This window comes from Falco naumanni, chromosome 4, assembly GCF_017639655.2.
Source record: "Falco naumanni isolate bFalNau1 chromosome 4, bFalNau1.pat, whole genome shotgun sequence".
NCBI classification, from domain to species: Eukaryota; Metazoa; Chordata; class Aves; order Falconiformes; family Falconidae; genus Falco; species Falco naumanni.
The window spans coordinates 111,896,855-111,924,138 of NC_054057.1; the positions used below are offsets into that span (position 1 = coordinate 111,896,855).

Here is a 27,284-nt window from a genome sequence, read left to right on the forward strand (position 1 = left end):
TTAAACACAGCCAATAAACCCAATCGGTCATCCCAGAGAAGTCTCCTCTCTTCGTTATAGAGGAAAGGAACTTTACAATGAGGTGAGAACTTTATTTTTTTTAAAAAAAAAACCTTCTCCTCCTACAGTTCTACAAAACCTTAAGGCTGCTTCGCAGCAACCCTCACGACCCAGCCTGTTAGTGGGGTGACTAGCTCAACTCCTACAAGAATATAACTAAAAATGACCCTCATGGAGCGGCATTTCTCACCTGGACAATTTCTCCATTGGAAGCAATTAAATCTGTGGGGATGGAGACTCTGAAGAAGCGTCCCACCACTGCAGAGCTGTCTGGTATGCCCACCACAGCCGGCACAGTCTCCCGGAGATCTGAGAGCACAGAGTGCATGGAGGCCTCCAGCTGGCTTTCCCAGTCCCGAACAACTTCTGCCGGCTCGCTGGGCCAGTGGCAGTGAGCAGAGGCCGCCAGCAGCAGCACGGGGAGCCAAGTCCTCCCCAGGAAAGGGGGCTGCAGTAGGCATCCAACAGTCATTCTTCTCGGCAGCCTCGGTGACAGCGCTCCAGCCAGAAAGGGGGTCACAGGGAATCTGCGGGCACTGCAGCGCAGGCAGGGGATCCACCAGTCCTTCACAGCAGCCTCATCCTAGGAGTCTTGGGAACCTGGTTAAACATAGGAAACCCAGTCAGCACATTAATTACGACAGCCAAACCAGCCAGCTAACACACACTGACCTCCTTGCAAAGGACAGAGGGCTACCTGCCACACTACCTTCTCCGTTTCAGCTTTTTGATTTAACTGGAAGAGCTACCACTGCCATTAAAGAGAGCAAGACGTTCTTAACTCCTCTTCTGATGCACAGCATCTCTAGAGAAAGAAGATCCTCCTGCTTTTCCACGTACATAACCACGTTTCTGCTGCTCTGGAGCCACAACGTCCCAAGACAGCCACAGGCAGGGAGATGGGGCAGCGCGCAGTGGTAATAGGTGACATTTAAAGGCAAGCTGAAGCCAGGCTGGGGCATCAGTGGATTTAAAAGCCAGTTAACCCAGTATGAAGGTCCCAAGAAACCTTCAGTACTTCAAAGCTACCATCTTGACAGCTTGATGCACGACAGATACTTCTGCTCCTCCGACCCATGAGCAGCCTGGCTTTCAAGCCAAGTCTCCTCTCAGTTCCAGCTTTTGGTATTAGTGTGTTTAGACTTGACTTGGGGGCCAGCAATACACGCCCCAAGATCAGGCTGGACCAAGTATGCGTGTAGCGTGCCCCACACCGCTACCTGCCGCCCAGCTCCCTCCTGCTCGCCCAGCTCGCCCGTCCCCACACCCCACCAAGAAACATCTCCACTTCTCCCTCACTTTGTCGTTTTCTTCTTTCACTTGCTTCCTCCCCATCCCCACCCTCTTTGGTCCCCTGGATCACAGTTCTCCGTTCGCTTCTCTGTTCCTTTGGTGCGTTATTTCCTTCACTTCTCCCTCCAGGCTGCATTCAGCTGTGGCACAGCCGCACCACGGATCTGTATGTGGCCCCATGTTCCTCTTCGCAGCCCGGCTGCAGGACAGCAAGTGGGATCAGGAAAGAGGACAGAGCTGTTTGGGATGCTGGGGGAAGCCACACCGCCCGCTCTGGCATCTCTGCCAGTAGCACAGCGGGGCCTCTAACCTGTGGTGGCGAGCCAGGCCAGCGGGTTATGCAGGGCTGGCGGACAGATGCACAGAGCCAGCGGGTGCTGCTCAGCCCCCAGAGCACACGGGACTGGGCTCCCTCGGGGCCACACACTCATGTCTTGAGCAAACTCCTTCTTTCCAGGCTGAGAGAGAAGTGGCTCCAAATTACCAGAGGAAACCCAGCCCGACTTCTAACCACCGGCTCCCAGTCCTCTGAGCACAGCTCCCATTTATTTCAGCCTGTTCCAGCTGTGTCGTGTGACGCGCGTCAGGCTGTCCCAGGAGACCCTGGAGCCAGACCAGGGGGGAAGGGAAATCCCACTGGCTTCTTGCCCTTGCAGAGCTCCGGGGGCAGCACAACGGCAGGACCAGCTGACCTACCGTGCTGTGGCCAGGCAAGCACGTATTGCCCACCACGGACTCGCAGAGGCAGGTGGAGGGCCTGTCCCCACAGGCCACCAAGCCCAAGGTTACCACAGCGGGCTCCAGGAAGAACAGGAGGGGTAAGACTTGGCTGCTCACCCCAAAACCTGCGCTCTAGAGAAGCTGAGAGGCAGTGTGCAGGAGCTTGCACATCCTCACCCCTTGATGGGCATTTTCACAATAAACTGCTCGTGCAGAGGGGCTGACGCCTCCCATCCCGAAGTAATGGGCCAGCAAGCACAGTGGCAGCGAGCAAAGAGGGCCGTGGGTAGAGGAAATTACGAGCCAAACGCAATAACCTCTGGCTACAGCATCCACGAGGCGGATATCTGATCTGACTGCTGTCAGTTGTGGAGAATCTGCCTCAAGTGAGAGGCAAGAGACAGCAGAGGCAGGATAACGTTGCTGGGAACCACAAGACAGATGGGAGAATGGTTGGTGTGGGATGCCAGCACCAGAAGAAAGCCCATTCCCCTGCTGCTTTTGTCCGTCCAACTGCCTGCATCAGCTGGGACAGGAATACACCAGACTGAACGACAGGGAAGCAAAGGCCAGGCTCTTCCCAAAGGCAGCTGAGCACATGGTGGTCTTCACCTGGAGGGAGTCACCTGAGCTGCTTCTCTAGAGGTTATCATGAAGAAAGATGAAGTGGCTGGGCAGGTAAGGACAAGTCACACTTCCTGCAGGGCACATCTCTCCTACCAGCTCCCTGCATGGACAGAACTTCTACAGGGCACATTCCTACCAGCCCCCTGCATAGTCAGAGGAGGATCTGACACACGCCAATTGATTTTTGGATGAATCTAGAGTCACCCCAGCAAGTAGACAACTACCACAGTAAATGTCTAGTGGAAAATATCCAACAGGCTGTGTGGATGAGCTACATGAGAGATGGAGCAGACATCTGCAAGAGGTCCTGAGATGGCCACCAGTCATCACAGCGGGAAACTGGGGGACTCTCATCTCTTCACAGTGCCTTAAAAAAGCAGAAAGAACCAGAACCTTCACGCTCCATGGAGCCTGGGGTACGGACACTGCAGTGATGACACCTTTCCCATAAGCTACTTCTGAAGCCTGCTCGTTGGAAAGTCCTGCCGTGTGGGGCCCTAGAAAGCAAACGCGCACAGCAAGTACAGGCAGGATCAGAGACTTGCAGCCAGGGCAGGAATGCGGCGGCAGCAGCAGCAGAACCCAGCGCTGCTGCGGGGCCGAGATGCTATCAGCATGGAAGCATGGCTGCCTCCCACAGCTGTGCTGAACCTCCACACCTGAGCAGAGGAGATACAGCGCAGACAACCAGACACGCAGACACCCTGTGGACAGAGGCACAGAGCTGTGAAGACACCTGGAGAGGTTCAGCACCATGTCTTCAGGCCAGCCCCTACCCCTGGCATGCCATGGCTGCAGTGGAGCATGTGCACAAGCGCGGTGCAGCTCTGTGTTGCTCAGCCAAATGACGTGATCTGGCCTGGGGCGGTTTTGTTGGATGGAGACGAGTATTTGGGCAGAAAGGAGCCGGTTCTTGATATCTGTGGTGAGCAGGAGAGGAAGATGAAGTCATCCCCCATTTCAGAAAGTTATCAGAGCAGGCAACAAACACTGCCCACCTGATACGTGCCCCTCAGCCAAGCAACTCATGCACTGGCCGTTAAGATCTCATGTGATACTCGCAGGTTACACAAATTCAGATTTCATTTTTGGGGAACTACAGTAGAACAGTCTGAGCGGATGGAAGCAGGGCACACAGGAGGTTATAGGAAGAATTCAGTAGCTGATAACAAAAAACAAACAGAAAAGCTGAGAACAAACTTGCACCACCACCCAAAAAAATTTTTTTTCTTAACACAGCTCCACCTCTCCAAACAATTGACAGAAGCTGAAACAGTGCCAGCCTTTTACACTGTGTGCTAAGGAGGAAAGGCAGGGTGGCACAGCTCTACAGATAGCTGGAACAAGGCATTGCCCCGTAGTGCTGAGGTCCATGTGGACGTGCAACACAGAACGCTTTTGGGGACAGGACGTCCTCTGCCCAAAGCCAGCAGTCCTGCTCAGCAAGCCCACCAGCACTGCAGGTCTTGACGCAGCTGTAGAACAGTGAGCATGACCTGCAGCAAGGCTGGAACAAGCACCGGGACCTGCCTTTGTCAAGTTTTTTTTTTTGTGGTGCCTCTGTCAAGTTCAAGAGCCCACACCATTTCACATGGTACCACCATGGGCAAACGCCACACTTGCTTGTTTGAGACATCGCTCCAGTTGCGTGCAGGGTGTTCCAGATCAGTGTCCATGAGCAGTGTGAGTGGCACAGAGCTGGAGCTCTCCAGGAGCAAAACCACTTCACACAGTTTCCCACAAATTCAAAAATGCAGGGCCAAAACCCAAATGCAGATGGCATTCTGCAAGTGGCCTTCTGCTGATCTCTGGGAAGCATCAGGCTGTAGGGACGACTGACTCGGCACTTTCAAGTTACGAGGGAAGGCTAGACCACCCCAGCTTCTCTACATGGCACAGTGCTCCTTCTTCCAACAGGATCCGTACTGCCCAGTTTCACAGAACAAACACAAAGGTTCAGGTTAGTCTCGAATTTCAGGATGTTTCATTCTGTCTGATCTTCTGAAAGAACAGACTTGCTCTTTATCCTCCTGCTTCTGAGAGAGTTCTTTTGGTCTCAAGTTTGAGCCTCCAGAGCGTTGGATGAAACATCAAAGTCAGTATCAACATCTGCTTCAGCCCTAGTGCTCGGTGCACGTGCCAACGTTGATGCCTGATCTCCAGTGCCAAACCCCCTATCTCAGAGACACAGAACTGGGCCTGCTTGGTGATGTTGATATGATGCTGCGCTTGATATGGTGCTGACTTGTCAAGTCAATGCCGGAGCTTGCTCCTTCTCCATGCAGCTACAAGGCCCACTGACACGTTAAGGACATGCTCTACCTTCATTATTCAGGAATGCAGAACAGTGCGGACAACAGATGGGACTGAAAGGAAGGACCGGGAGCAGGACACAGTGGCTGCTCCCAGCCACTTATCTTCGCAGAGACCTTTCCTTCTGCCCACTACAGCAGCAGGGGAAGCATCCCAGCAGCAGGAGTGAGGCTGCCCTAGAAATCCCTCTTCCTCTGTGGCAATGACACCACCACTTCAGCAAGAACCAGTGAAAGTGAAGTCTCCGTCCAGCTGCACCTAATCCAATTGCTCAAGCACACAATCACATCACTGGGCTGCGGTAATTAATCACTGGCGGCATATTAATGCCACCGAGTCTAACATGCAGAAAGCTCAAGTAACTGCCGTGCAATTCTCCACGCCAGGTAAGGAGGCATTTAGGAGAGTTACAAGGGACCCCACTTACCTGACTGCTTATTTACCAATACCCTCATTATAGGAAGCATTAAACAAGTGGCCTTTCTACAAGGCAGCAAACTCAGACTTGGCTGAAGAGGGCCAGTGCAACTTTCCAGAAGGGAGCTATTGTCTCTGCAAAGATCTCTTGTGCGTGTTTCCACAGGAGGATCTCTGGGCAAGTCCCATCAGCTACCGCCCGTCTGCGTGTCAAGGCAGCAAGCAGGAGGAATGATGAAATCCAGCGCCACTGGCCAGGCACACAAAGATGGCACTCTGCCGTACGTGCTCCCCGGTCCAAAACACGACAGCAGGCACCGACGGTGCCAGCCTGGCAGCACAGCCCAGGCAGAGGCGGCTGGTGCTCCGTGCATGTCTGCACTGTGCTAAAGGAGTCTGGGAAGGGGGGCAGGAGGGAGAAACGGCTCTGAGGCAGCGTGTCCGGGCAGAGCGGCCCACCACGGAGTTCACGAGCTAACATAGTCTCCTCGAGACTAAGAGCATGCCAGTCTGCAAGCTTGACACGTTATATGCACAAAGAACACTCTGGAGCGTGAAATTCAGGAAACAGTAAGAGTTTCCACACTTGCCCAGCTCCGGACGTACCCTGAAACAAAGGCAGCAGCCCCTCCAACGGCCCACGTTGTGAGCTACAGGAATGTGCTGTAAATTACTCTGGGGGTTATTTCCAACCTCAACGCCTTTAGCCATTTATGTTCGCAGATGACCCAGGCTCCAGACGCTGCTGCACGTGTGGGATGAGCTGTGGAAAGGGATGTACAAGAAGGCAACTGCACCGAGGAGCATTCATCACAGACTAACCAGCACGCGGCTGCTGCGAGGGAACAGGCAAGGCAGAGGAAGGAAGATCCGCCAGCAGCCACAGCTCCCCACCCAGCTCTGCTTGGAGCAACGGCATCCTGTCCCGCACGGCGCTGACCAGGCTTCTACGGGGATGGTGGCTTTACAATGAGGCTGGATGTCTCTCTAAAGACAAGTCAATTCAGAAGTTTTTGGCTTAACCCTGCAATCACAGCTGCCTGCTTATAGCCACGCATAAATCAAAACCAAAGTAGCAGCAGCTCAGCATCAGAGATCAGACTGCAAGAGAATGCTGCCTTAGTGGAGAGCCCCTATCAGTGCTCCTGAAGCCCCAGGAGTCCCCTCCACCCTTCTGCCCCCTGCAGCTAGTTGACAACTTGCCATCAGTTAGCCTGCCACCCTAGACACCACCAGCCCAGGAGGTACAAACCAAGCTGTACTTGATCCTTTGCCCTAAACTTGCACTTCAACACGCTCTTCTACAGCTATGCCCACCTTGTATTGTCACCAAGTTAAATGTCCAACAGAATCTACACCTAGTTCAAAGGACATTCGCACAAAAAAAGATGCTTTTTTCAGTATCGTCCCTTCTTGTATTTCTGCGTTGCTCGTCTCCAGCGCATCCGGTGTCAGTAACAGGAAACCCTGACGCTGAAAAATAATCTAAGGGAAAAAAAACCCCAAACCCAAACCAACCCAAAACAGCAGTGCTAAAAACGTGTGCTGGGCAGGGAAACAAGCAGCACCCTCCTGCTGATGAGGAACTCTGCTGTGAACTGCCACTGACTTGTTGCTTCCAGCCACACATGCCACAAGCAGCTTTGTGAAGCTTGTATGGGAAGTGGTCACAGCAATCGACACCTCGCAGCGATTTTTATTCTGCTAGAGTAAGCACCAAGATATTCAACTTTCCTGTAGCTAAGAGGAAGGTTTCTACCGTCTTCCATTACCTTTTGTTTGAAAACTACCGTTTTGTGCCACCAAGAAGGGATGAAACCTTCCCACAGCCCGCTCATTTGTACCTCATGCCTCCCCTTGGCCAAGAAAATCTGCTCGTGGTTCTCCCCCAGCCTGGGACCAGAGATGCTGGCTGATGTCCCTGCTCCGACTGACAAGACAGCAGAGTGCTGAGTGCGCAGCTAAGGGAAGCTGGACCACTCAAGACACCACACAGGTTTTGTGTTCATCAGGACACGTGATCCCTGACACTTCCTGCAGAGGGAACACAGGGAGCAGCTCCGAGATAGAGAGAAAAGATGTAAAAAGCAGAATTTCCCTTTCCCTCCCTCTGTATCGCATCTGTCTGTCCAGAAGCTGGGCCACTATACCGCCCTTCCCAGCTGGGGGAACTCTGCTCCTGGGAAGATTTCTTGCCCTGGAAAAGGTAAGCACTGAGGATATGCTCCTGGTAGCCCTCCCTCCAGCAAGAGCTGTGCAGAAGAGGAAGCAGCCCCCCGAACCCCCAGCCAGGGGCACTCCTGTAGAGGTATGGGCAAGGGTCCTGCAAAGCAGCAGCAGAAAGGACACCAGACCCCTTCCGCCAGCTGGACACAAAGCGTATTTTTCGTTCCCTGCAGAGTACGCTCCCTCTGCAAGTTGCAGCAATAAGACTTCTGAGGACAAGCACCTTCCCCAGCCTCCTGCAACCTGGGGGGAGGCAGGAGGGGATGAGTATGGTACTCACCAGCACCGCTCGACTCTGCACGTGCACACTGATCTGACACATTTGCTGGAAGACCATATGGATGTCCCCCCCAGCCTGTCAATCCTGCTTGAGTGGCCCGTTGCAGCCCATGTGCGCCACTTACCCTGTGCTTGAGCCATGCCTCAAATGGCCACTGCGCCTGACCCGCAGCAGTGACCAGCAGCTGCAGATTTTGGCTAGGCAAGACTTCTGACTCTTTGATGAAAGTTTCAGCAACCACAATCAATCTTTTCCTCCCACTTTGTTATTCCCAGACAGCCAACGCAGATCGTATCTTCAAGTGCATTCAGTTGAAAGGAAGCTCAGATATTATCTTCCCAAATATTTAGAAGGCCTCAGATAATTTTTTTCCCTGTAATTACAAACATCGCAGCCAGGTAGAACTGCCATTTTCCCAGCTGCTGCCAGCAAGCAAATTAGGGTATAAACACCCACCAACAAGCCAAAGCAGGGGGACAGCTTCACCAGTGCTGCCCCACACTGCTTGCATCCTGTGAGCGAGCCCCATCTCAAGGGACAGCTGGCGGAGAAAGGTGATGGGGATCATCAAAGGTATAATAAAGTGGATCCTTCCTGAAGGAAGCTGGGAGAGAACAAAGTGGAATGCACTGAGGCACAAGGGCGATGGGGAACAAGAGCCCACACTCTTCTAATAAAAGAACAAGAAGCCAAGCTAACCTGAACCAGGCTCAAACCCAGACAAAATGAGTTTTCCCAAGACTCAAGGGTGGGACGGGACAATTTATAGAAGGCAGAGTTACCAAGGCAGCGTTTCTGGCTCCAGCAGCACTTCGTGACAGATAGCAGGATCCCGGGACAGCATTCAGGGAAATGATGACTTGCATTCCTCTCCAGGCATCTTCTCCCGGCTGTTATTGGAAAGGGCATATAGGCTAAATATACAGCTGTAGCAGGGCAGAGCAAGGGTCTGTCTGCCTAAGGGCATGCACTTTAATAGCTGTGGCTTCGCTTGGGCTTCCAGTGTGTAGCCAGCTGAGAGAAAGCCCCTAAAAATTCTACTTGTAACTCCTGCTTTTGTCTGGAAACAGAGCAAGAGAGTGTAAAAATCCCGATACTTAATTTTGTGTTTAAAGGAATGTAAGACAAAGCTAGTACTAAAATCTGCAGGAAATTAAACTACAAAAGGTTAAAAGAAAAAAAAACCAGTAATATGGCACTAAGAGCTCCTTCCGTACAAATCCCAGAAAAATGCATATTTTGAAGATAAACACAACTGGCATGTATATATATATGCACACAAACGCTTTATCAGTTTCCAAGATTTAGTAAAAGCCAGAACTCAAGGCACCACGATAAAATATGTATTTTTGACTCTAAATGTCTCTTTTGTAAGGAAAGCTTTGTATCTTGCTGTTTGATGTTAATTCTGAAAATAAGAACATGGCATAACAGAAAAGCATTTTAGCAGAAGCCATCCTGTGGGAGACCCTGGGACAGAGGACACCCAGGCTGGCAGAGGTGGCAGGGCAGGCAGCGGAGAGAGGCAGTCAACAGAGATGAGACCAAAGCATCACTCTGAAAAATTACAGTAATTTTAATTTAGACCACAAAAGAGTTATCTCTGTTAAGCATACACAAGGCAGCAGACCCGTCCCCATGACAGTGCACTCAGATTTGAGGGGCACTAACTGCTAGAAACATTGGATGTAGAAGATGTAAGACCCTCGACATAAAATCCCCTGGCCCTCCACGGGCTCACTGTGCCATAGCAGCCTGTGCTCACCGATCTGATTCTGGACTCTCCAGAAACTATTTACCTGGGGGTCTAACTAGTTTACAAGTGAATTTTCTGGGAGAAAGCTGAATTTTGTGCAGTTTAAAAGCTAACGTTGATTTTTGCACCAAAATGCAAGTCTTCAAGCATACAATGAGCCCAGACTGTGTCTCAGCCATCCCCATCTGTGAAAAGCACAAATGATGATTTCTAAAAAAGCAAATTAACTTTGTTTAAAAGGCAGTCTAACGAGATATCTAGAGGACTCCTCAGCAGCTCTAGCCAGAAAGTACAGTTGAGGCACCCAACGACAAGACAAGAAAGCACACAAACCCAAGACACAGGATGTCACTTTTTAAATGCAAGGACTACAAGGCATCAGAGCCCAGTCTTGTATTCCTCAGCAGGCAGGTCGTCCCCCAGCAGCACTGAAGGACACGTGCAAGAGCAGCTGGCATGACAGTCACCACTGTGTCCTGTCCCCTGGTATCATTCACCATCCACCAGCTGTTTCAAGACTAATTCACACCAGCTAATGACCTTTGATAGAAGTCACCTGGCTGGAAAGCAGGTTTCTATCAAAGCTGCTGCTTCAGAAACAGGTTTAAACCGAGGCACCACCACTGACAGGTGGCCGCAGTCTTTCCTCCACCCCACGCTCCACAGGGACACACCAACCCAAAAGCCTCCAGCAGCACCTGAAATCTCAGCTGAAGCCCAGAAAAATAATTCCTCCCTAAGCTGCCCTGCTGTGCAGGAGATGTTCTCTTCAGATGTAATCATGAGCACTGAAACCAATGAGGCTAAAGAGATTTGCATCTCTTGCTTCATTTCTTAATTGAATTAAAGGCTGAACAAACCCCCTTCCTTATGAGGCTTCAGAGAATCCACATGGAAGAGAAACAATGAATATCCTAATCAGAGAGGAAGCTTCCACTGGACATTTTCTTATTAAGTACTAAAGTGTCCAAACAAAAGGAGAAAGACCCTGAGGGATCAACTCTCCTGTCTAGCAAGGCAGGAAATCTTGCTGAAGTTTCTGCCATGCTTTGGCTTTTGGAGCACGTTACACGTTGCACAAGTCACACAGGAGTGCGGCGAGCTCTGGTGCGTTCTTTTATCCAACCCCTGCCACCTACCCAGCCGCCTATTTTTTAATTAATTTAAAAAAAAGGCATAAAGCTCTTTCTATCAAATTAGCAAGCAGGAGCTATTAGAGGGGTGAAGGACAGACTGATGGGCAGGGCAGTCCTGCAAATCACTTTCTTGGGAAAGATGACCACACATCCAAACCCTGTTCTGAAGGAAACCCTTCCAAGCCTCCAGCTCTGGCAGTGGGTACACCTGAGCCTGGCCAGAGGGCCTGCAGCAGCACTCCCACCCACGTTTTGGCCACGCAATGGTACTGTTTTCATCACCAGAACAGCGTTCAGGCTTCCCTGGGACATGTGGGCACTGCAGCCCCCACGCAAGCGGCTTTGGCAGGCGTTTCCTCTGGTGCAAGGAACAAACAGCCTGAGGGGCTGTGGGCATCAAACCCGAATCTGAAAATAAGAAAACCTTCAGAAAGGCTTCATACTTGAGAGTTGCCTCAAAATGTTGTTTGGCTGGACTGCTTCATGGAGAGGCATCCACATTCCAAGGGTTTATAATCACCTTCTGGGTATTCCACAAAATTCCTTAGATAATAAAATATTTCAAGCAGGTCCTTGAAAGCGTTTAAGCACCATAATTTCCTATAGGTTGATGTCACAGCACCAGGGCTTTGACACTAAGCACGGGACTGGAACACAAGGCTTAGGATCTCTCCCCTGCCTCCCAGGGACTGGGCACAAGATCTGCTTGCTGCTACCAAAGGGAAGTAAAGCACAAACAGATGATGTTAAGCAGAGACACAAAACAAGGCAAGCAACACCAAAAAAAACCCCCAAATTTTCAGGGCTTCAGTTACGTATGCAGCATCATTTATATTCTTTGTGGCAGCGTAACTAAGGGCAGGCACATTCTGTTTAGAAACATCCCACCATTCCATCGGCTTTACCACCCCACCCTACAACTCCAAGCCAAGGCATTAAGATTAAACTTTATGGAGTTGCTCAGCTCTGATTTATTAGTCAGCTAGCAAGACTGCCACAGCTCTTCATTTAAATTTATTTACCACCCAGTGATTTATGCAGAGCACCGAGGGCATCAGCCGCAGACCTGCAACTTTTGATGTTTCTCATGAAAACTATTCTAAAGGCTTCTCGGCAGAACGAGACATAAATGTTCCAACTTTAACCATCAAGCATAAAATGGGAAAGCTGCTAAATGAAGCAGCATTGCTCCCATGCCACAGAGACAGAGAAAGCTTCTGGAGGAGGAATTACCTCTCTGAAGATCAGCAGCTTCCAGCTGGGCAGCACGTTCTCCTAAACCTGCAGAAATTCAGGAGTCACCAAAACCCATCAAACTAATAACCTTTTCCTGCAGGTGCACATGTTTATAGGTGCCTTCTCCTCTTGGAGACCAGGGACCAAAACAGCTGGAGTGCTTCAGTAAAACTGCTCTTCACAGTAACTTCTGTCCCGAGCTGGCCAGTCTTTCGTTCACTTAAGCCCAAAAGCAACAGATCACCCGTGGCACAAGCTTACCGAGGCAGAAGGACAGTGTGTGACTTCACAGGTCCATCTGCTTCCCAGCTGCTCTGGTGCAAGAAGATTGATTTAAATGAAAAGGCAAAGATGAGCACCTTAAAACACAAGATACTAACACAGTCTGCACTGCATTCCTGCAGCATTAATTTCATTGCATTATCTTCCAGCTAAATTATCTTGTTTACCTGCACTACATAATTAAAAAATAACCCTCCTCTGGTTTTGACCATAGCCTTAATGGCTTCAGCCAGGAGTGGGGAAGGCTGGAGCTGCTCATCACAGGTCCACCAACACAGAGATAGAGCCAGCTTTAATCCCCACCCTGCTCTGGTATTGAGAAATCAAGAGACAAATTGAATTATTTCAAGCCAAGACCAGACTACTTCACTGTAATGAAGATCAGTGGAATTTATGCTTTTTTTTAACACTAACATTCTGCCCCATCCATATGGATACAAGGACCCATTCAGTCACAGTGCTCAAGTTTATTCCTTACACCAGGAACCCTGCATTCAGGGTCTGGCCAAAAGGGGCCAGAGAAACTGCCCTGACAGGCACAAAGCCAGCAAGATCGACTAAATGCATTGCAGGGCAGCATGCCCCTCTCTGCAAGCAGCATGGCACTGCCCCTGCACCCTCAAAGAAGTTTCAAGGGTTGCTCCAAGCAATCCCCCTACAGTAATTCCAACACAAACATCCTGCCATTCCCAGCACCCAAATTCCACAAACAAGTCCAAAGGACTTAAAAATAGGATCAAACTGTCTGCCTCAGCCACCAGACAAGTTATTTAAAACTGGCACCCAAGGACAAAACGAGTAAAGGCAGAATGCTTACAGGAAAAAAGGGAGGCAGAGACAGAGCAAGGACAAGACAAGAAAAACTGATGTTTTTGTTTAGTAAGCTGCCACAGAGCCCACACAGTGTAACACACTTGCAACAGTTACCTAGTTGGCATAGTATCTGGTATCAGCCCTCAAAAACGTTCCCAAAGTTTTGCCACATCAGAAAAATTCAGTAATTTCTCTCTTCCTCATAGGAAATCCATCTTGTTCCCAACCTTTCTGACCTATGCAACACCTGAATGTTTTTGAGGGAAGAAACCCAAATTACAGTATTTCAAATACCGTGAGCACTTACTGCATCCCTTTATTTTGACTTGCTCTTGCAGATTTTGCACAGAAGACTAAAAAGACTGCCCTGCCTTCCCAGCACGCTGACAGTGTCCTACTGCTTCGTAGGTGACAGTCAGGAGCTGTGAAGGGACCGCAGCACGGACTCACAGCTGCACACAGACGTGGAAGATGGCAACAGCTGTGCCCACCTCCTGACTCAAGTGGCAGACTAAAACATGAATTTAAGTTGTAAAGAGGAAAAAAAATGGAATAAGAAGATGGAACAGATCCTGTACCAACTTCTTTCCCAATGCAAAGTAACATGGCAGAGCACGTGGTGACTTCCTACACCCTCTGCAAGAATCCCAAGAATAGGGGCAAAGGCATCACAGCTCCAATACACGCCTCAGGAACCATTCTGAGGCAACAAGGGGAAATTAAACCAGCACTCAGCTGGGTTTTGTACCAGTTCGTGCCTGAGCCAAGCATCATGTCTTCTTTGCTCACCGAAAACCCACTCTCCCCTTCATGCCTGCATCTCTTAGTCAAGTTAGGTGAACTCAGACTTTATAATCCTTCGCAACAGCAGTGCCTCTAGGCCCATAGTTCCATTACTCCAAGCTCTGCTCCCACAGGGCCATCTTCTCTGCCTTGCGGCACCCAGAGCAGAGCCCAGCCCCAGGCACAGTCTGTGCCGACCCTGAGAGAGAAATGAGAACAGCTCCACTTCCCAGCCCAACAACCACCCACAAGAGTCCTAAGTGTTCCTGAGAGCATGTAACAGCAGACAAATACGTTTGCCCTTAATCACTCCAAGCCTTTCTCCTGAATCCACCCCCCGCAAGTCACTCTTGCTTTGATTTCTGCTCAGCACCCGCCTGATCTTTGTTACTAATGCAGTGCCCAAATCCCAGTAATTAGTTTAAGAGGGCATCCCGTTAGCACCCACTGACTCTCCTCACTACTCAGTCACATTCCTATGGCTGTTCTTAGACCGAAGTAAATCTGAAACACTTCCCAGAAAAACCTGATTGCTTATTGCTATCAAATGGCATAGGGGAACATAAACAGTTTAGCAAGAGCGTAAGGGCTGTATGAACAGAGATGCTCAAGCACCACAGGAAACATGCAGTCTTGGAGTTACAGAGAGGCCGTTAAGCTCTGAAGGTGTGTTCAGCTTGCCTTTGCTTTACAGTGCTGCTGCAGATGTGGGGAAACAATTAAAGTGCTTATCACAGTATGTCCCATTCAGCCTCCTGAGCGGGAGAGCAATTCCAATCCCCAGGTGGCAGGCACGGCAATTAGGTACCCAGTCACGTGCACCAAAGCTTTGCTTTGCTTACGTTATTTTACTTCACTGGTTATATAGTATTTCCTCAGCTTACTGTCATTAACAGACTGTAGGTTCAGCAATGACCTGTCAGGTCTCAGCTGAGATCCAGGTCAGTCCCACAGGATGTAGTTGCACATTGTACGGCATTTGGAGGATGCAGAACAGCCCAGATGCAGACAGGTGACTCACAAGTCATTCAGCACAGCCAGTTATAAAGCCTGGTCACAACCACCATTTCCTCATCTAGAGGGGCTGGTTTAAAGTATAACTTTTTTTTTTTTATTTTTATACCGCAGCCAAGATCAGCCTCCAGCTCCACAGCAGCCCACCTCTGAAGAGCAACTCTGAATTGGCATTTGAGCCTCTTCTGGGCTTAATAACGGGTTGTAGGGGAAAAGCGTGGTCTTAGCAGCTCAGCCCATCCCTCATAAAGCAGGGATGCTATGCCAAAAATAACCTGGCTTACCAGTTACAGCCACCAAGCACTCACTTAGCAGGTCTCTGATCAGGGACCACAACACTGCACCACAGCATCACCAGCTGTGCGCTGGACAGGAGAGGATGCCCTCCCCAGCACCACAAAGGTGTTTCACATAAAGCAGTTAGTGGTTTTTAAAGCAGCAGATAGCCAGGGTTCATTCACCACCCTCCCCCCAAAGGAAGCATTTCAGACAAGGTCTCTAGAGCAGCTTCGCTGAGCCTTCAGCTTTCCTGCTGGAAAGGCCCGGGCTCTGCAGGCAGTTTTGTACCTGGCACTTCCCAAAGTCATGTATGACAACAGCTACAGCAGCTGCTTGGCAGCTGTAGCGAGAAGCACACTATAATGATCATGAATGGTGCAGTTTGGGGACTTCCAAAACATAATCCTAAATCCAGTATTGTCCTCCAAAGGCCTCTGCTATCCTGTTGCAGCAAAGCCCAGAGCAAACAAAACCAGGTTACAGAACTGAAGCACCTTCCACAAAAAACAGGAAAAAAAGCTTTCAGGGACAACAGCGGTCCCTCTCACCGCAGGGCAGCACAGCCAGACTGCCACTCATTTATCCTCCAAAACCTTCTACCAGCCAGAAGCTTTGCTCAGTGCTGTAGGCTGAGCCTAAACCCCCTCTCTCGACAGCATATGTTGTTGCTTTAGGTAACACAGACAATACCTAAAACCTCAAGGTCGCAAATAATGAGTTAAAAAAGTCAGAATACCTGAGAATTAAGGTTATCATCCATGAGCTGGTCACAGCAAGCACCACAGTTCGCTCCCATTCTCACCCCTTTGAGACAGGCAAACCCTTTACCCACCCCCGGCTGTCAGCAAGCAGCCCAGGGGAGGCAGGATTCGGCTCCCAGCGCTGGGGTGGATGGCAGCACCTCCCTCCACCCCCCGGCAATGACTCACCCCCTCTGGCCCAGCTGCAGGAGGCCTTGGACCGGCAGGACCTTTGAAAACCTTAACTTGGCAGATCAAGTCTACAAAGCCCTGGTGAACCGGGTGCCTTTCAGATGCCTGTAGCCTGATCAGATACTTGAGATATGGGGCATTTTTTCTGGGAGAGGAGATGGCACATCCTTTGCAATCAGGTGGGGGGGTGGGGGTGCTGCCCACCTTCCAGCCATTGTGCCAGACCAAGTACCTTAAGGCAAGCAGTTAGGTTCTGTTTGGTTTTTTAAATATTGACAACCTAAAGCTTTTTTTTTTTTTTTTTAATCCTTTAACTCTTGGAAATGGCTGAACTGCTTTTGCTGAAAACCTGAAACAAAGCCTGACGCGGGGACACAGTAGGAAATTCCAGTGCGAGCAATTAAGTTCAAGAGTTAAATGCAACTCCACCATCAGTCTCTGCAGCAGCTGGTGTGACTGGTGTCACCGAAACCGTCACCGAGACAATCACGGCTCTTCCACGCAGGCCTGCAGAGGAAAAAATTGCTACAGCAGCTAAAGCAGGCTATCCCACACCCAACGTTTTAGGCAGAATCCACCCCAAATGGGAATTAATTCAGGGAAGACATGCAAGAGGGAACTCCAGCCAAATCACTTCAACTGGGAGGCAACTTCTTGAGAATGTGCTAAGGGGCTTACAGCATCTGGATGTGCATGCTCCCTGTTACTGCCGCTACGCCCTGCTCCGTCCCAGCCTCCGCTTGGTAATTCCCCTCGAAGGCAGCTCCACGGGAACATTACTCACCGGCTGACCCACTTCCAGTCGGGAGCTGGGCAGGACTGCGGAGCTCCACGCTCGCAGCGGAGCAGGCAGGATGCTGGCCTCCAACCAGTCCATAGGCGAGGTGCTACTGCTCCGCAGAATGCAGTCAGGTAGCAATGCAAATAGCTCTGTGATTAGCATCACTGCTTAAATCGCTGCCTTGGCTCCAGAATCTAAACTACTTCAAAACCTGAAGGAAGCACCTCCCAAATACAAGCCCTGTTTAGGCAAGGTGGTGCTGCCTGAGCAGAGTTTGAAAATAACATTTTGCTGCTGCAAAAAGGCACATTCCCAAGATCTTTACTGCCTGCTCCCTCACTCTTCCTGCTTTTCTTCCTTGGGAAAGCTTTTTCTTTCTTCCACAAAACCAAGAAACAATCTGAAGAAAAACTACTAAGAGGACTCAGGGCAGATGTGCCTTCATATTTTTTAAAATATATCAACTGACTACCATCAGCAGTGTCCCTGTGAAGGCAAATCACAGACTGGAGATGGGTGCCCTGAAGCACTGCAAACAGCATTACCCAGACCAGCTGAAGTAGCTAGCCTAGCAAAAGAGACCACAAGTCATTGAAGGAGAGGTCTAATCACATCACCTACGTGTCTATTCCTTACTCTGGGTTTTGCAAGGACCAGCATGCAGAACTGGAGTGGATCCAAAGCACTGGGATAACATACTCTGACACAAGCACATCAGCCAGAAAGAAAGACAAGGGGCTGGGAAAAACATCTATAATGTCATTTGTGACAGCAGGTTTGCTCTGCTTGTAACATACACTGTCAACACACCCGGGAAAGCTGCTTAGAGATCAACAGATAAAGGCTTTTCACCATTCAGCCTGTTATTTCATGTAAATCAGGTTGTCCTGCTACAAAACAACATCTCCATATGAAATGCAAGGTGCTCAAAAAAAATAATCTGGTACAGCCACAGCAAAAAAACAAGTTCAAGAAGTACTACTCACACCATGGCCGAACCCCTTCAGACCCACCCCCTCCCATGACCAGAGGGTCCTGCTCCCCTTTCTACAGGTGCAGGTCTGCAACCCAGAGCTGCAGTCTTCTCACTTGTGAATGCAGGTGATCTCAAATATCACCACCTTAAAAAATCCTGTGGGTTTTGTCCATAGAAGTAACTCCAGACTCCTCCGAGATACGAAGTCATGTTTTGAAAAGCAACAGTGCAGCAAATTCAATTAACTAATCCAGTCTGCCTTCCACTTGGGCAACATAGAAGCAAGATTTCCCAAAGCCCATCCCCAAGATATAGCATGTTATTTACTATGTATGCTGCTATGACCCTTCCAGCATGATCCAGAGGGTCTGCCTCTACCTCCCCCTTCTTCTGGCCTCCTGGAGCAGGGAGTCCTGCACGGAGCTGAGCGTGCCATGCCCCAGAAAAAATGGGAAAACTGCCCTGCTCTTATCTTGAACTCCAGTGAAGGCTGGAGGGGGTTGGAGAGGACACCCGCAAACCAAGGCAGAGGCAAACAGTAGCTCTTCAGAGGAATAAACCACTCGTCAGCCTGTCGTGATTGATAAGTACATCTGCCAGTCCCCACCTGCTGTTCACATTCCTGGCATTTCTTTCTGCAGCATTTTCTCCCCAAGAAGGGACGGGCTGCTTATCAACTGCTGCAGAGGAGAAAGGGAAACAGGCACGAGCTTAAGCAAAATGAAGAGATTTCAGGCCCTGATCATGCCAGAGACAGTTTTCTTGGATCACATCGGGGAACCTGCTGAAGGGGGTTTATTCCAGGTGCCCTCCCAGGTTCAGAAACTTGTAATGAGTTAAGCATTCCCATTTACTAATTCCTGCCATCATACATCTGTTAAATTCCTGGCAGGTAAAGCAGGAGGCTCCAGAAAAGTCTCTGCAGCCTCCAGGCCAAAGTAATTTTCTGCACCGGTCAACCACCCCCTAGAATAAAAGAGAGATACAGGTGAAAACATGCCACCCTCCCCAAAAGGGCCAAGGCTTTGCTGCCTTCCCCGCAGCGGGAGGCTGATCAGCATGGACAGCCAGGAGAGCGGGCAGGACAGCTGTCCAGAGCAGCAACAGATAGCTCTGGGAGTGAAAGAGCAGTAGTTAGTTCTGGGTTTCAGCCCTGGACATGGGCTGGAAGTTCCTCCTTTTCTTCAAGTTAGTTTTAACAAGGCAAGAAGGTGAAAGAAAATACACCAGTAAAATATAACAAAGTCTCGAAGCAGAGGGGAAGCCTCTTGCTGTCAGAAGAGGAAAAAGCAGCTCTGAGGAGCTCTCGAGAGCCTGGTGTCTTTAAGATCCCAACCTCTCTGTCAAATTCGATCAAAATTACCCATTAGGATCAAATTTATTAGAGCGCATACCCGTACTGAAATCCTATCAGCCTGGTTGCCGCAGGGAGCCAAGGCAAAGCAGGGTTACTGGAGTTTGGGTGCCCAGCACCCATCTCAAAGTAATTTCCTTTCGCTGAAAGATAAACACACACAACTGCGAACAAGCCTATGAGTTTTTGCCTATTTGCAGTCTTTGGGGAAGGAGGGAGAAGGCAGCCGGAAATAAATGCAGCTTTCCCCATGCCTGGAAGAGAAGCAAAATGCAAACCAGGTTTTTATTTCAGACTGCGGTGGCTATTTCCATCGACAGGCAGTACCACTCCTTAAGGCAGACAGCGCAGTGGTGCCTTTATAAGCCAGAGTGAACGAAATACAAAACCCGACTTACCCCAGACACTCCTGGGGAGGAGACCAGCCCCATGAGCTGTGGCTCGGCAAACGGCATCCCAAAGCCACGAGCACTGGCCAGCCACCCCCTTTGCAGAGCAGCTTCCAGCGCAGTTTTTCAGGGTATTTCCCAAAGCTGCCACACTTGCTCTTACGAAGGACCTGAAAGTTAGCAGCAGCCAGGGTAAGGGGAGGGCAAGCCAGGTGTGAGCAGCATTTGATTAGCTGGCTAATGGGTGCAGCTGTCCTCTGGTTTTACAGCTCTTGGGAGGAAATTTAAACAGGAACTTTCTATAAATTAACTGCCCATAAAATGAGCATGTTTTCTCAATGCACCAGAAGGTCGGGAAAGGTCTGCCCAGGCCCCTGTTCCCAGGACACAGCAAACAGCCTCCGCAGTTGCGGTTTCTCCTTCCAAAGCAGGAGAACGGGGATTTAGCCCGTGCAGTAGTGAGCGGTGAAAGCACGCTCAAGAAGCAATCAAAGTCATTCTCCATTCACAGCGAACTAATAATTTATGTTTCCCCTAAAATCCCCAATGCAATCCAGATGTCTAAGTAGCCTTTGCCCCAGAAAGCAAAACCATACAACAGCCTCAGAAAGACAGCCATGGCTCCGCTTGCCCAAGTCCTCGCAAGGCTGTTTATTCTGTGGGAGTGACAAACATGTTGATTTCAACTCCTTCCAGGTCTGGAAGCTGCAAGCGATGAGATAGTTATAAACACTCTCCCCCAACCCTTCTGGCTTCCTCTTCCTCGAGAGGATTATTTAAGGGGTAAGAGTTGCCCATTAGGGATATTCTGTTGCTAAAAATGCACCCCACAGGTTCCCAGCTTTGAGGAAACCGGGAGGATTGGACAAGCAGGTGCAAACAAGTACAGCGACCATGGGAAAGAAAGAAATAAAGCACATTACTTAGGGTGCACAAGGAGGACTGGTGTGTGTGGTGGGATGCTCACTCCCCACGGTCACACCAGCCTTGGGAGGAGAGCCCTTGGCAGCGAGGACACTGGGAAGGGCCATTTCACCAGGGACAGACTGGCTCGTCCCAGGAAAGGAGCGAGTCAGTCATCCGGCCAAAGGGCTGAATTCCTCTGCTAACCCCCAAGTCCACAGCTGCACCTGTCCCATCGTAAGGGTCTCCCACACCAGCTGGGGAAGGGGCTTGCAGCCCCCCAGGCAGCCCCCCTAGCCCCTTGCTCCAGGGCTGCCAGGCCAGAGCAGTGGGTTTCCCCTGCTGGGGGCTTGGTGTGGAGCTCTCCCAGCACCCCAGCGAAAAGCTGCCTGAAAGACCCACAGAAACGTTTGGAAGAATTGAAAGTAAGAGTTTGGGAAACAAACACCGACCAGCCATACAACTCTTCCAGGGATATTTTAAGCATTAGTATCGTTGCATTCCAGTCCCTGTGAATGTTTTCTATAAATAAGTATTTTTAAGTCACTTCATTTAAAAACTTATTAGTGAAGTGCAGTGCAATGCTTCAAATTTTAGACCTGCGTGATATCAGCCAATTTGCTGCCAATTTTTAAAACTGTGCTGTGTTAGTTCAGGCATAACATAGGATCATCTTTGGGGTTTTTTTCCAGGTACTTTTCTACAAAAAGGTATTTGTTTTGTGTTATAACATTAGGTGTCTACCAACACATCAAGCCCTGTAAATTAACACATCTTTATTCACAAACCAACAACAGTGGTTTTATTTTCAAATCCATGTTTTTCTTCTTTTTTTCCACACAATAAGCAAAAGAAAATAAACCCGTAATCCTGCATGCAAAGTAACTCTCTCCAGAACTAGGTATTTTTGTCATTGACAAAGCCACAGTACATACAACTGGCAGCGATTTCTGGGAGCTCCGTTTGAGCAGTGCACAAGGCTGCCAGGACGCAAGTACTGCACGTAACAAACCAACTACACCGCAGATGTGCCAAAGCTCCCCAAAGGCCCTTCTCCTCTGAAGGCACAGCAAAGCAGTGTGCAGAGGAAAAACAGACCATCCTGCATGCAGACCTGCGTATCCTCCCTGCAAATCGGTCTAGACCCACACACCTCAAGCCAAGCACGCTGCATTCAGTGATATCTAACCCTCTCGCCTGACAGGCAAAAAGGGAAAACCCAGACACTGCAGTCGTGGTTTTGGAAGGTCCAAAGCACTAGCAAATAGAAAGGTATGGCTAAGGGCAGATCCCTCCACTCCAGCTCTCCTGGTTGCTCTCCCACTCCAAGCTCCCATCCTATCAGGGATACAGGTTCCTGTGCACCAGAGGTACCGACAAAATGCAGCTTAACCTTCAGAATATAGATTTCCACCACTGCTTTACAGTACACACATATTAATATTTGCAAATAAATCCAGGCCTGCTTAATCCAAAAAACACACAGCTGTGGCCAAGCATGTGTTTTCTTTGGAGAACAGACCAGACACTCCAAGCCTGGTTGCCTTAAATCTGGCTCTCAAAAATAGGTAAGTCAACTGAACAGATAACAACCAAGCTGAAACACCAGCCCTCACCACAAAACCTCCTGCTCTTCAAGCGCTTGGGTGCTGCTGAAAGGGGGAGAACACCCCCAAGGTACCACATTTCTCCCTGCCGGGGAGATAAGGAAAAGGCATGCCTGCTGGGGCAGGTGCGTGGGGCAGGTAGCTGCCTGCCCAGCGTTCCTCATGAGTTATCAGCTAAAGCAGGTTAGAGAAGCTCCATGATCATGATCACTCAGAAGGAACAGGGCTAGATGACCCCTCTATCTGCTTTCTCATCCTTACAGCTTAGGCTGTAAATTCTTCAGAGGCAGCTGCAAGCAGGAGGTCCTGGTGGAACACTGCTGGCCATGGCTAGCTGGGACCTCTGCAGGGAGCCACAGCAGCGGTTCCAACAACTCCACAGTAAGGATGCTGGGCAAACCTAAAACCTGTGAAACACGTTCCCTTTTTTGCACTAAAAAACTGTTTAACTGGATGCAGGTGGAGAAATCAAGGCTAAAGTGGAGTGACTCGTCTTAGTGACATTTGTCTTGGGTGTAGGGCACCCAACATGCACCACGATTGTAGGGTAGCTGTGGGGTGCGGGGATGTGCAAGGCCACCTGTACCAAGCTGAGCATGGCAGCGGTACAGCCATACACGGCTGAGACTGCCCAAGTAACGGGAATGCCAGATGTGGGTATGAATGTAGCAGAGTTGAAACTGATGAACAAAAAATAATAAGGGGCTGTTATCTGGGAGTCTGTGCAGAGAAAGGGAGGGGCAGGGCAATGAAGAGATGGGGCCTGAAATAGAGAAAAAACCAGAGAATAAGGTATAATGTAAAGAACAAAGGAAGGGTCAGTCTTCCTGTGGTAGGAGCAGGGGCACCTAGGGACAGCCAGGACCGCAATGTGCAGGCTGAAACCCCCCGGCATGCCTGGGAACCTCCCTGGACAATATGCTGGACTCACCACCCAGTCTGTGTCCAAAAGAACTGCCTGGGAGGGCAAACTAGGACAGACTCGCACCCTAATGCGAAGTGGCATGGGAGGGAAGGGTGACAGATTTGCAATTCAGCAGCAGTGTGATTTATCAGATTTAGCAGTAACAATTACTAGAGTTGTAAGTGTGCAAAATGCTCTAACTGTAAATTAGTATCAGTGGTGTTTATTAGTGAATCAATTAAATAGTCAATAACTCAACTAGCTTCTCAGTGGAGTACTGCTTCATAATAAACACCACAGTCTCTCAGACCAGCCTGCACCCCAATGGGGCTGGATCAGACCAGGGCTCAGCTGGGATCTCCCAGCCTTGAAGCCTGGGCTAGCTGCTGTCTAGGTATCTTGGTTAAGCCTGCGTGGGCAGGAGCAATCTGGGCTGCTTGCGTTACACATTTGTACAATGCCTGACATGCAAAGGCTGCGACCCACCACTGAAAACTGTGCACGCCACCACCATGGTGTGAACACACCATTGACTTCACTTTTAATAACTTTCAATAATAATAGTAAAGAGCTTAAAAGTTTGAAGTGCTTGCATAAAGCACACATGCAATGAAAGGGACACTGCTCAACCACACGTCAGCCAGGCCAGAGAGCTGGCCACGCAGGGCTGAGGACAGGACCCATCTCAGGTCCTCCCACTCTTTGAGCAGCACTGACCTAAATCCTCCCTCTTTCAGACTCTGGTGCCAGGAGAAAAACGAGCCAGTCTCATTAATTTCACCTCCTGCTGCCTGGTGAACTTCTCTGCAGAAAAAAAAAAAAAAAAAAAAAGAATCAAAGCTATGCTGGTGACCTGGCAACTCTAATCTTCTCTGGAGCAGGAAGCAGCAAACGACCTGCTGCAGCATCGCTCTACCTAATGGCCAAGCTCTGCTCTTGCTACCCAGAGCTCTTCAAGTTTTACAGCTGGGAACTTTTTTAAAATCCAGTTAGGACACCCCCCAAGGCAACTGTTTCTCTGCAGGGCAGTTTATGCAATAGAAGGGCATGTAGTCCATTGTCAGCTGGTGGCTCAAAGACTTCTTTGATATGCAGGGGACCTCGAGACCTGCATGCCGCACAGCACAGGCAACACCACCAACTCCTCCCTGCAGCTTCCTCGGAGCGAGCCAAGTACATCAGGGCACCCTGTTTTCCTGTGATTTCCAGAGTTCAACTTTATTTTTTAATCTGATAGTAACAGTAGAAGACTATAAAAAAACCCTACACTGGCCTGAGCAGCACCAGAGTCTAAAATAAACATGCCAAGCCCTATTTGTGATGGAGTAAAAATAGCTTGTTTCTCATCCCTTCCCAGGACCTCTGCTTCGTACACAAAAGCTTCACAGGTTAACTATAAAAACACCAGACATGCAAGGAATGTCTTGATTTGAGCTTTGCACTGTTTGGAGGAGCTCAGAAACCCACCTCGGCCCCACAGTGAAGGGATGCACCCTCAAAGCTCATCTCCCACCCATGGCTAAAGGTCAGGCACTACCAATTCCCTTTAATAGAAACTACTGTCCTGAAAAAAAGCCCAACCAAAAACAACAAAACAAACAACCAAAAAACACCCAACAACCCAAAACCTGAAAAAAACCCTGAACTCTACTGGAATTACATCTTGTGCTCTTTCTTGGCTGGCTACTTGTTAAATGACACTTATTCCAAAGAGCATGAGCTGTACAATCTAGTGCAACACTGTGCTGTAGCTGGGACGGGCTCCCCGGGAAGCAGAGTGAGCACAATCAGCGTCTGCATCAAATAGAGAAGAGAGACTGCGGCTGGTGTGGCTCCCTGTGAGAAATGTTGCTTAATAGCAAGTTCTGCTAAATTAACTGTTTTCCAGGGCCTAAATGCATCTTGCCTGGCACCTGCGATGCTCAGGCCTGAAGAGAACAGAAAAACACGACCTAGGAGAGCAACACTGCAGGAAAGCCATCACAAAGCTGAGTTTAATCATTACATCATTTCTAATGACAGATCACTGGGACCCACAAGCAAGCACCAACCTATTTATGACGTGGGCTTAAAAAAGGACCAGAGGGAATCTGCAATGCATCTGAAACCTGCTGGTATTTATACATGCACTAAAAGGCGCCCAGGGGAGCACGCCAGGCACACACATCCCCAGCCCCGTGGGCAAAGCTCACAGGAGCCACCAGCCCCAGGAGCCTTCCCAGAAATGGCTGGCAGCCGGCACATCTCCCTACAAGGCACTCCTGACAGCGGCACATGCAGCCGTCCATCTGCTGCCGCTCTCCTGCCTCACCACAGCCCAGGAGCACGCACCAGGCTTTAACCCGCCCCAGACAACACATGGCAGGCACCAGTTTAGTAGCACCCCTAGAGACCATCTTTACCAGCATACCCACCTACAAGCACCACGCTCCAGTGCTGGCTCTGCATTCACCATTAAAATTCATCTCCAGAAACCTGGGCTCAAATTGAGGCAGCACAAATTAAGTAGTGATTTGGGGCTTTGGGAGAGACACAGCGACATCTCAGAAGAGCTCTTACCACAGCCACACTCATTTTAAGTGACAGGGACAAGAAAAACAAATTTGCTTGCTAAATACACATTTTGTTTAACTGGTTGTATAGAAAAGCTCAGTGTTTGTATTTTAGATTATGTTCTTAAACATGCCCACCTCATGCTGAAGGCCAGCACATAGCGAGATCTGTCACACAGGTCCTTGAAGTTTCCCACCTCTTGAAGTCAATCTTGCACACTGTCTTGAGTCAAAGGCTTCAAGAGATGGGAAAGCCATAGTCTCCTCCCAGCTACTTCTTCCCATTATTAATTACCCTAGTAAATAAATGTGAACAAAGTGAACCATTTCCAGGTTTCACTCTGTCTGGCTTCTTCCTCCTGCTCTGGTTATACGCACGCTTTCATCATTTATAGTCAAAATCCTTTCAGAGAACCAGGCTAGTGATCTGGAACTTTCCAGCTTTCTTGTCCCACCTGCCTACACACTCTCACTGAAAAGTCACCTCACCAGATGCTTCAAGGTAAAAATCACAGCTTGTCTTATTTACTTTAATATTTTGTGTTAGCTGTTACATAAATACTGCTGCTCTTAAAGGAGGCTTCTCTCAAGTCCCCTGCTCTCCTCACCTGCCATCACTTCCCATTCTTTCAGCTTATTCTGAAAAGGCAGGACTCCTAGAAATAAATCTTCTTCTTATCTGGTAGGCACTAGTATAACAGCCCAGCAACTAAAGAGGCACCAAATAACTGACACACCAACAAACTCCCCCCATATGCGCAGCCCAGGATTCCAGCTCGTACTTCCACCCCCCTGCGCATGCATTACAGCGATGCTCCTGTCCCAGACGCAAGGCAATGCACTGCATCATGCTTCCTTCCTACCCCGGTGCACTCTTCCTCCTATTCAATGGCTCATAAAGATCTCAAGAGATCACGCAACATGAGGCCCTTAAGCAGCACAACTCTTCCACATTGGCAGAGACTTGGAAACTCAACATTTTGTAGAGGAAGGAATGGCTGAACCTTCTCCCTGACTCTTCCTCACAGGGCAGATATGCCCTGGCCTGCTTGAAGACCCACAGCAGCATCACAGCCAGCTTCACGGTCATTTTAAGATGGTGTTACTTTCAGAGGAAGCATTTCCACCTCTCCCATCCCTCTTCTCTCTTCCCTTTGTGCTGGTACTAGCATTACAGCTGCACAGAGAAGTGGATGGGGTAGCTGACACACATTAAAGAAACCCAGCAAGAGACAAACAAGAGGACAGTTTCCATCCGGTTTGGCTTCCCAGCTAGATGTGGGGTCTGCAAGATGACTTCTCTTCTCCCTTACAGCAGTGAGAAGGAAAGGCAGGACACCCCCTGCCAGCAGCACCAGCTCAAACCAACCAAGAGGCTGAGCATGCCAAATCTGGACCCTGTAAAAAACTGTGCCACGCAAGAGCACTACACTAAGCCACCAAAGAAAACCCAAACAATTCCAAAAGATAAAGAGAAAAAGAAATTAAACTGGTTTCAGCCGGACATTAATTTCCCACTATTGTCCTAACCAGCATCTAAGCAGCACATACTGACAGCAAGGGCCATCTCCCACAGCCAGCTGCATCCTGGTAGCAGGCAGCACAATTCCCTTACAGCAGAAGTCTCCGACTGGATCTATTCCACATTAAT

At 49.5% G+C, this 27,284-nt stretch overlaps 1 protein-coding gene across 6 annotated transcripts in view; it reads right to left on the reverse strand.

Annotated features, from left to right (window-relative positions):
* DAG1 (dystroglycan 1) overlaps positions 1-27,284 on the reverse strand; it is a 54,201-nt gene that overhangs the window by 16,720 nt on the left and 10,197 nt on the right. For 2 of the 6 annotated variants that reach the window (XM_040591547.1, XM_040591549.1), the window contains one exon: positions 251-660. In XM_040591547.1, coding sequence (XP_040447481.1) covers positions 251-532 — 282 coding nt within the window. In that variant the 5' untranslated portion in view covers positions 533-660. Of the gene's footprint in view, positions 1-250; positions 661-8,718; positions 8,829-15,971; positions 15,995-19,676; positions 19,785-23,798; positions 23,821-27,284 lie in introns of those variants that run through there. The other 4 variants (XM_040591551.1, XM_040591550.1, XM_040591552.1 and 1 more) reach the window with 4 other exon arrangements.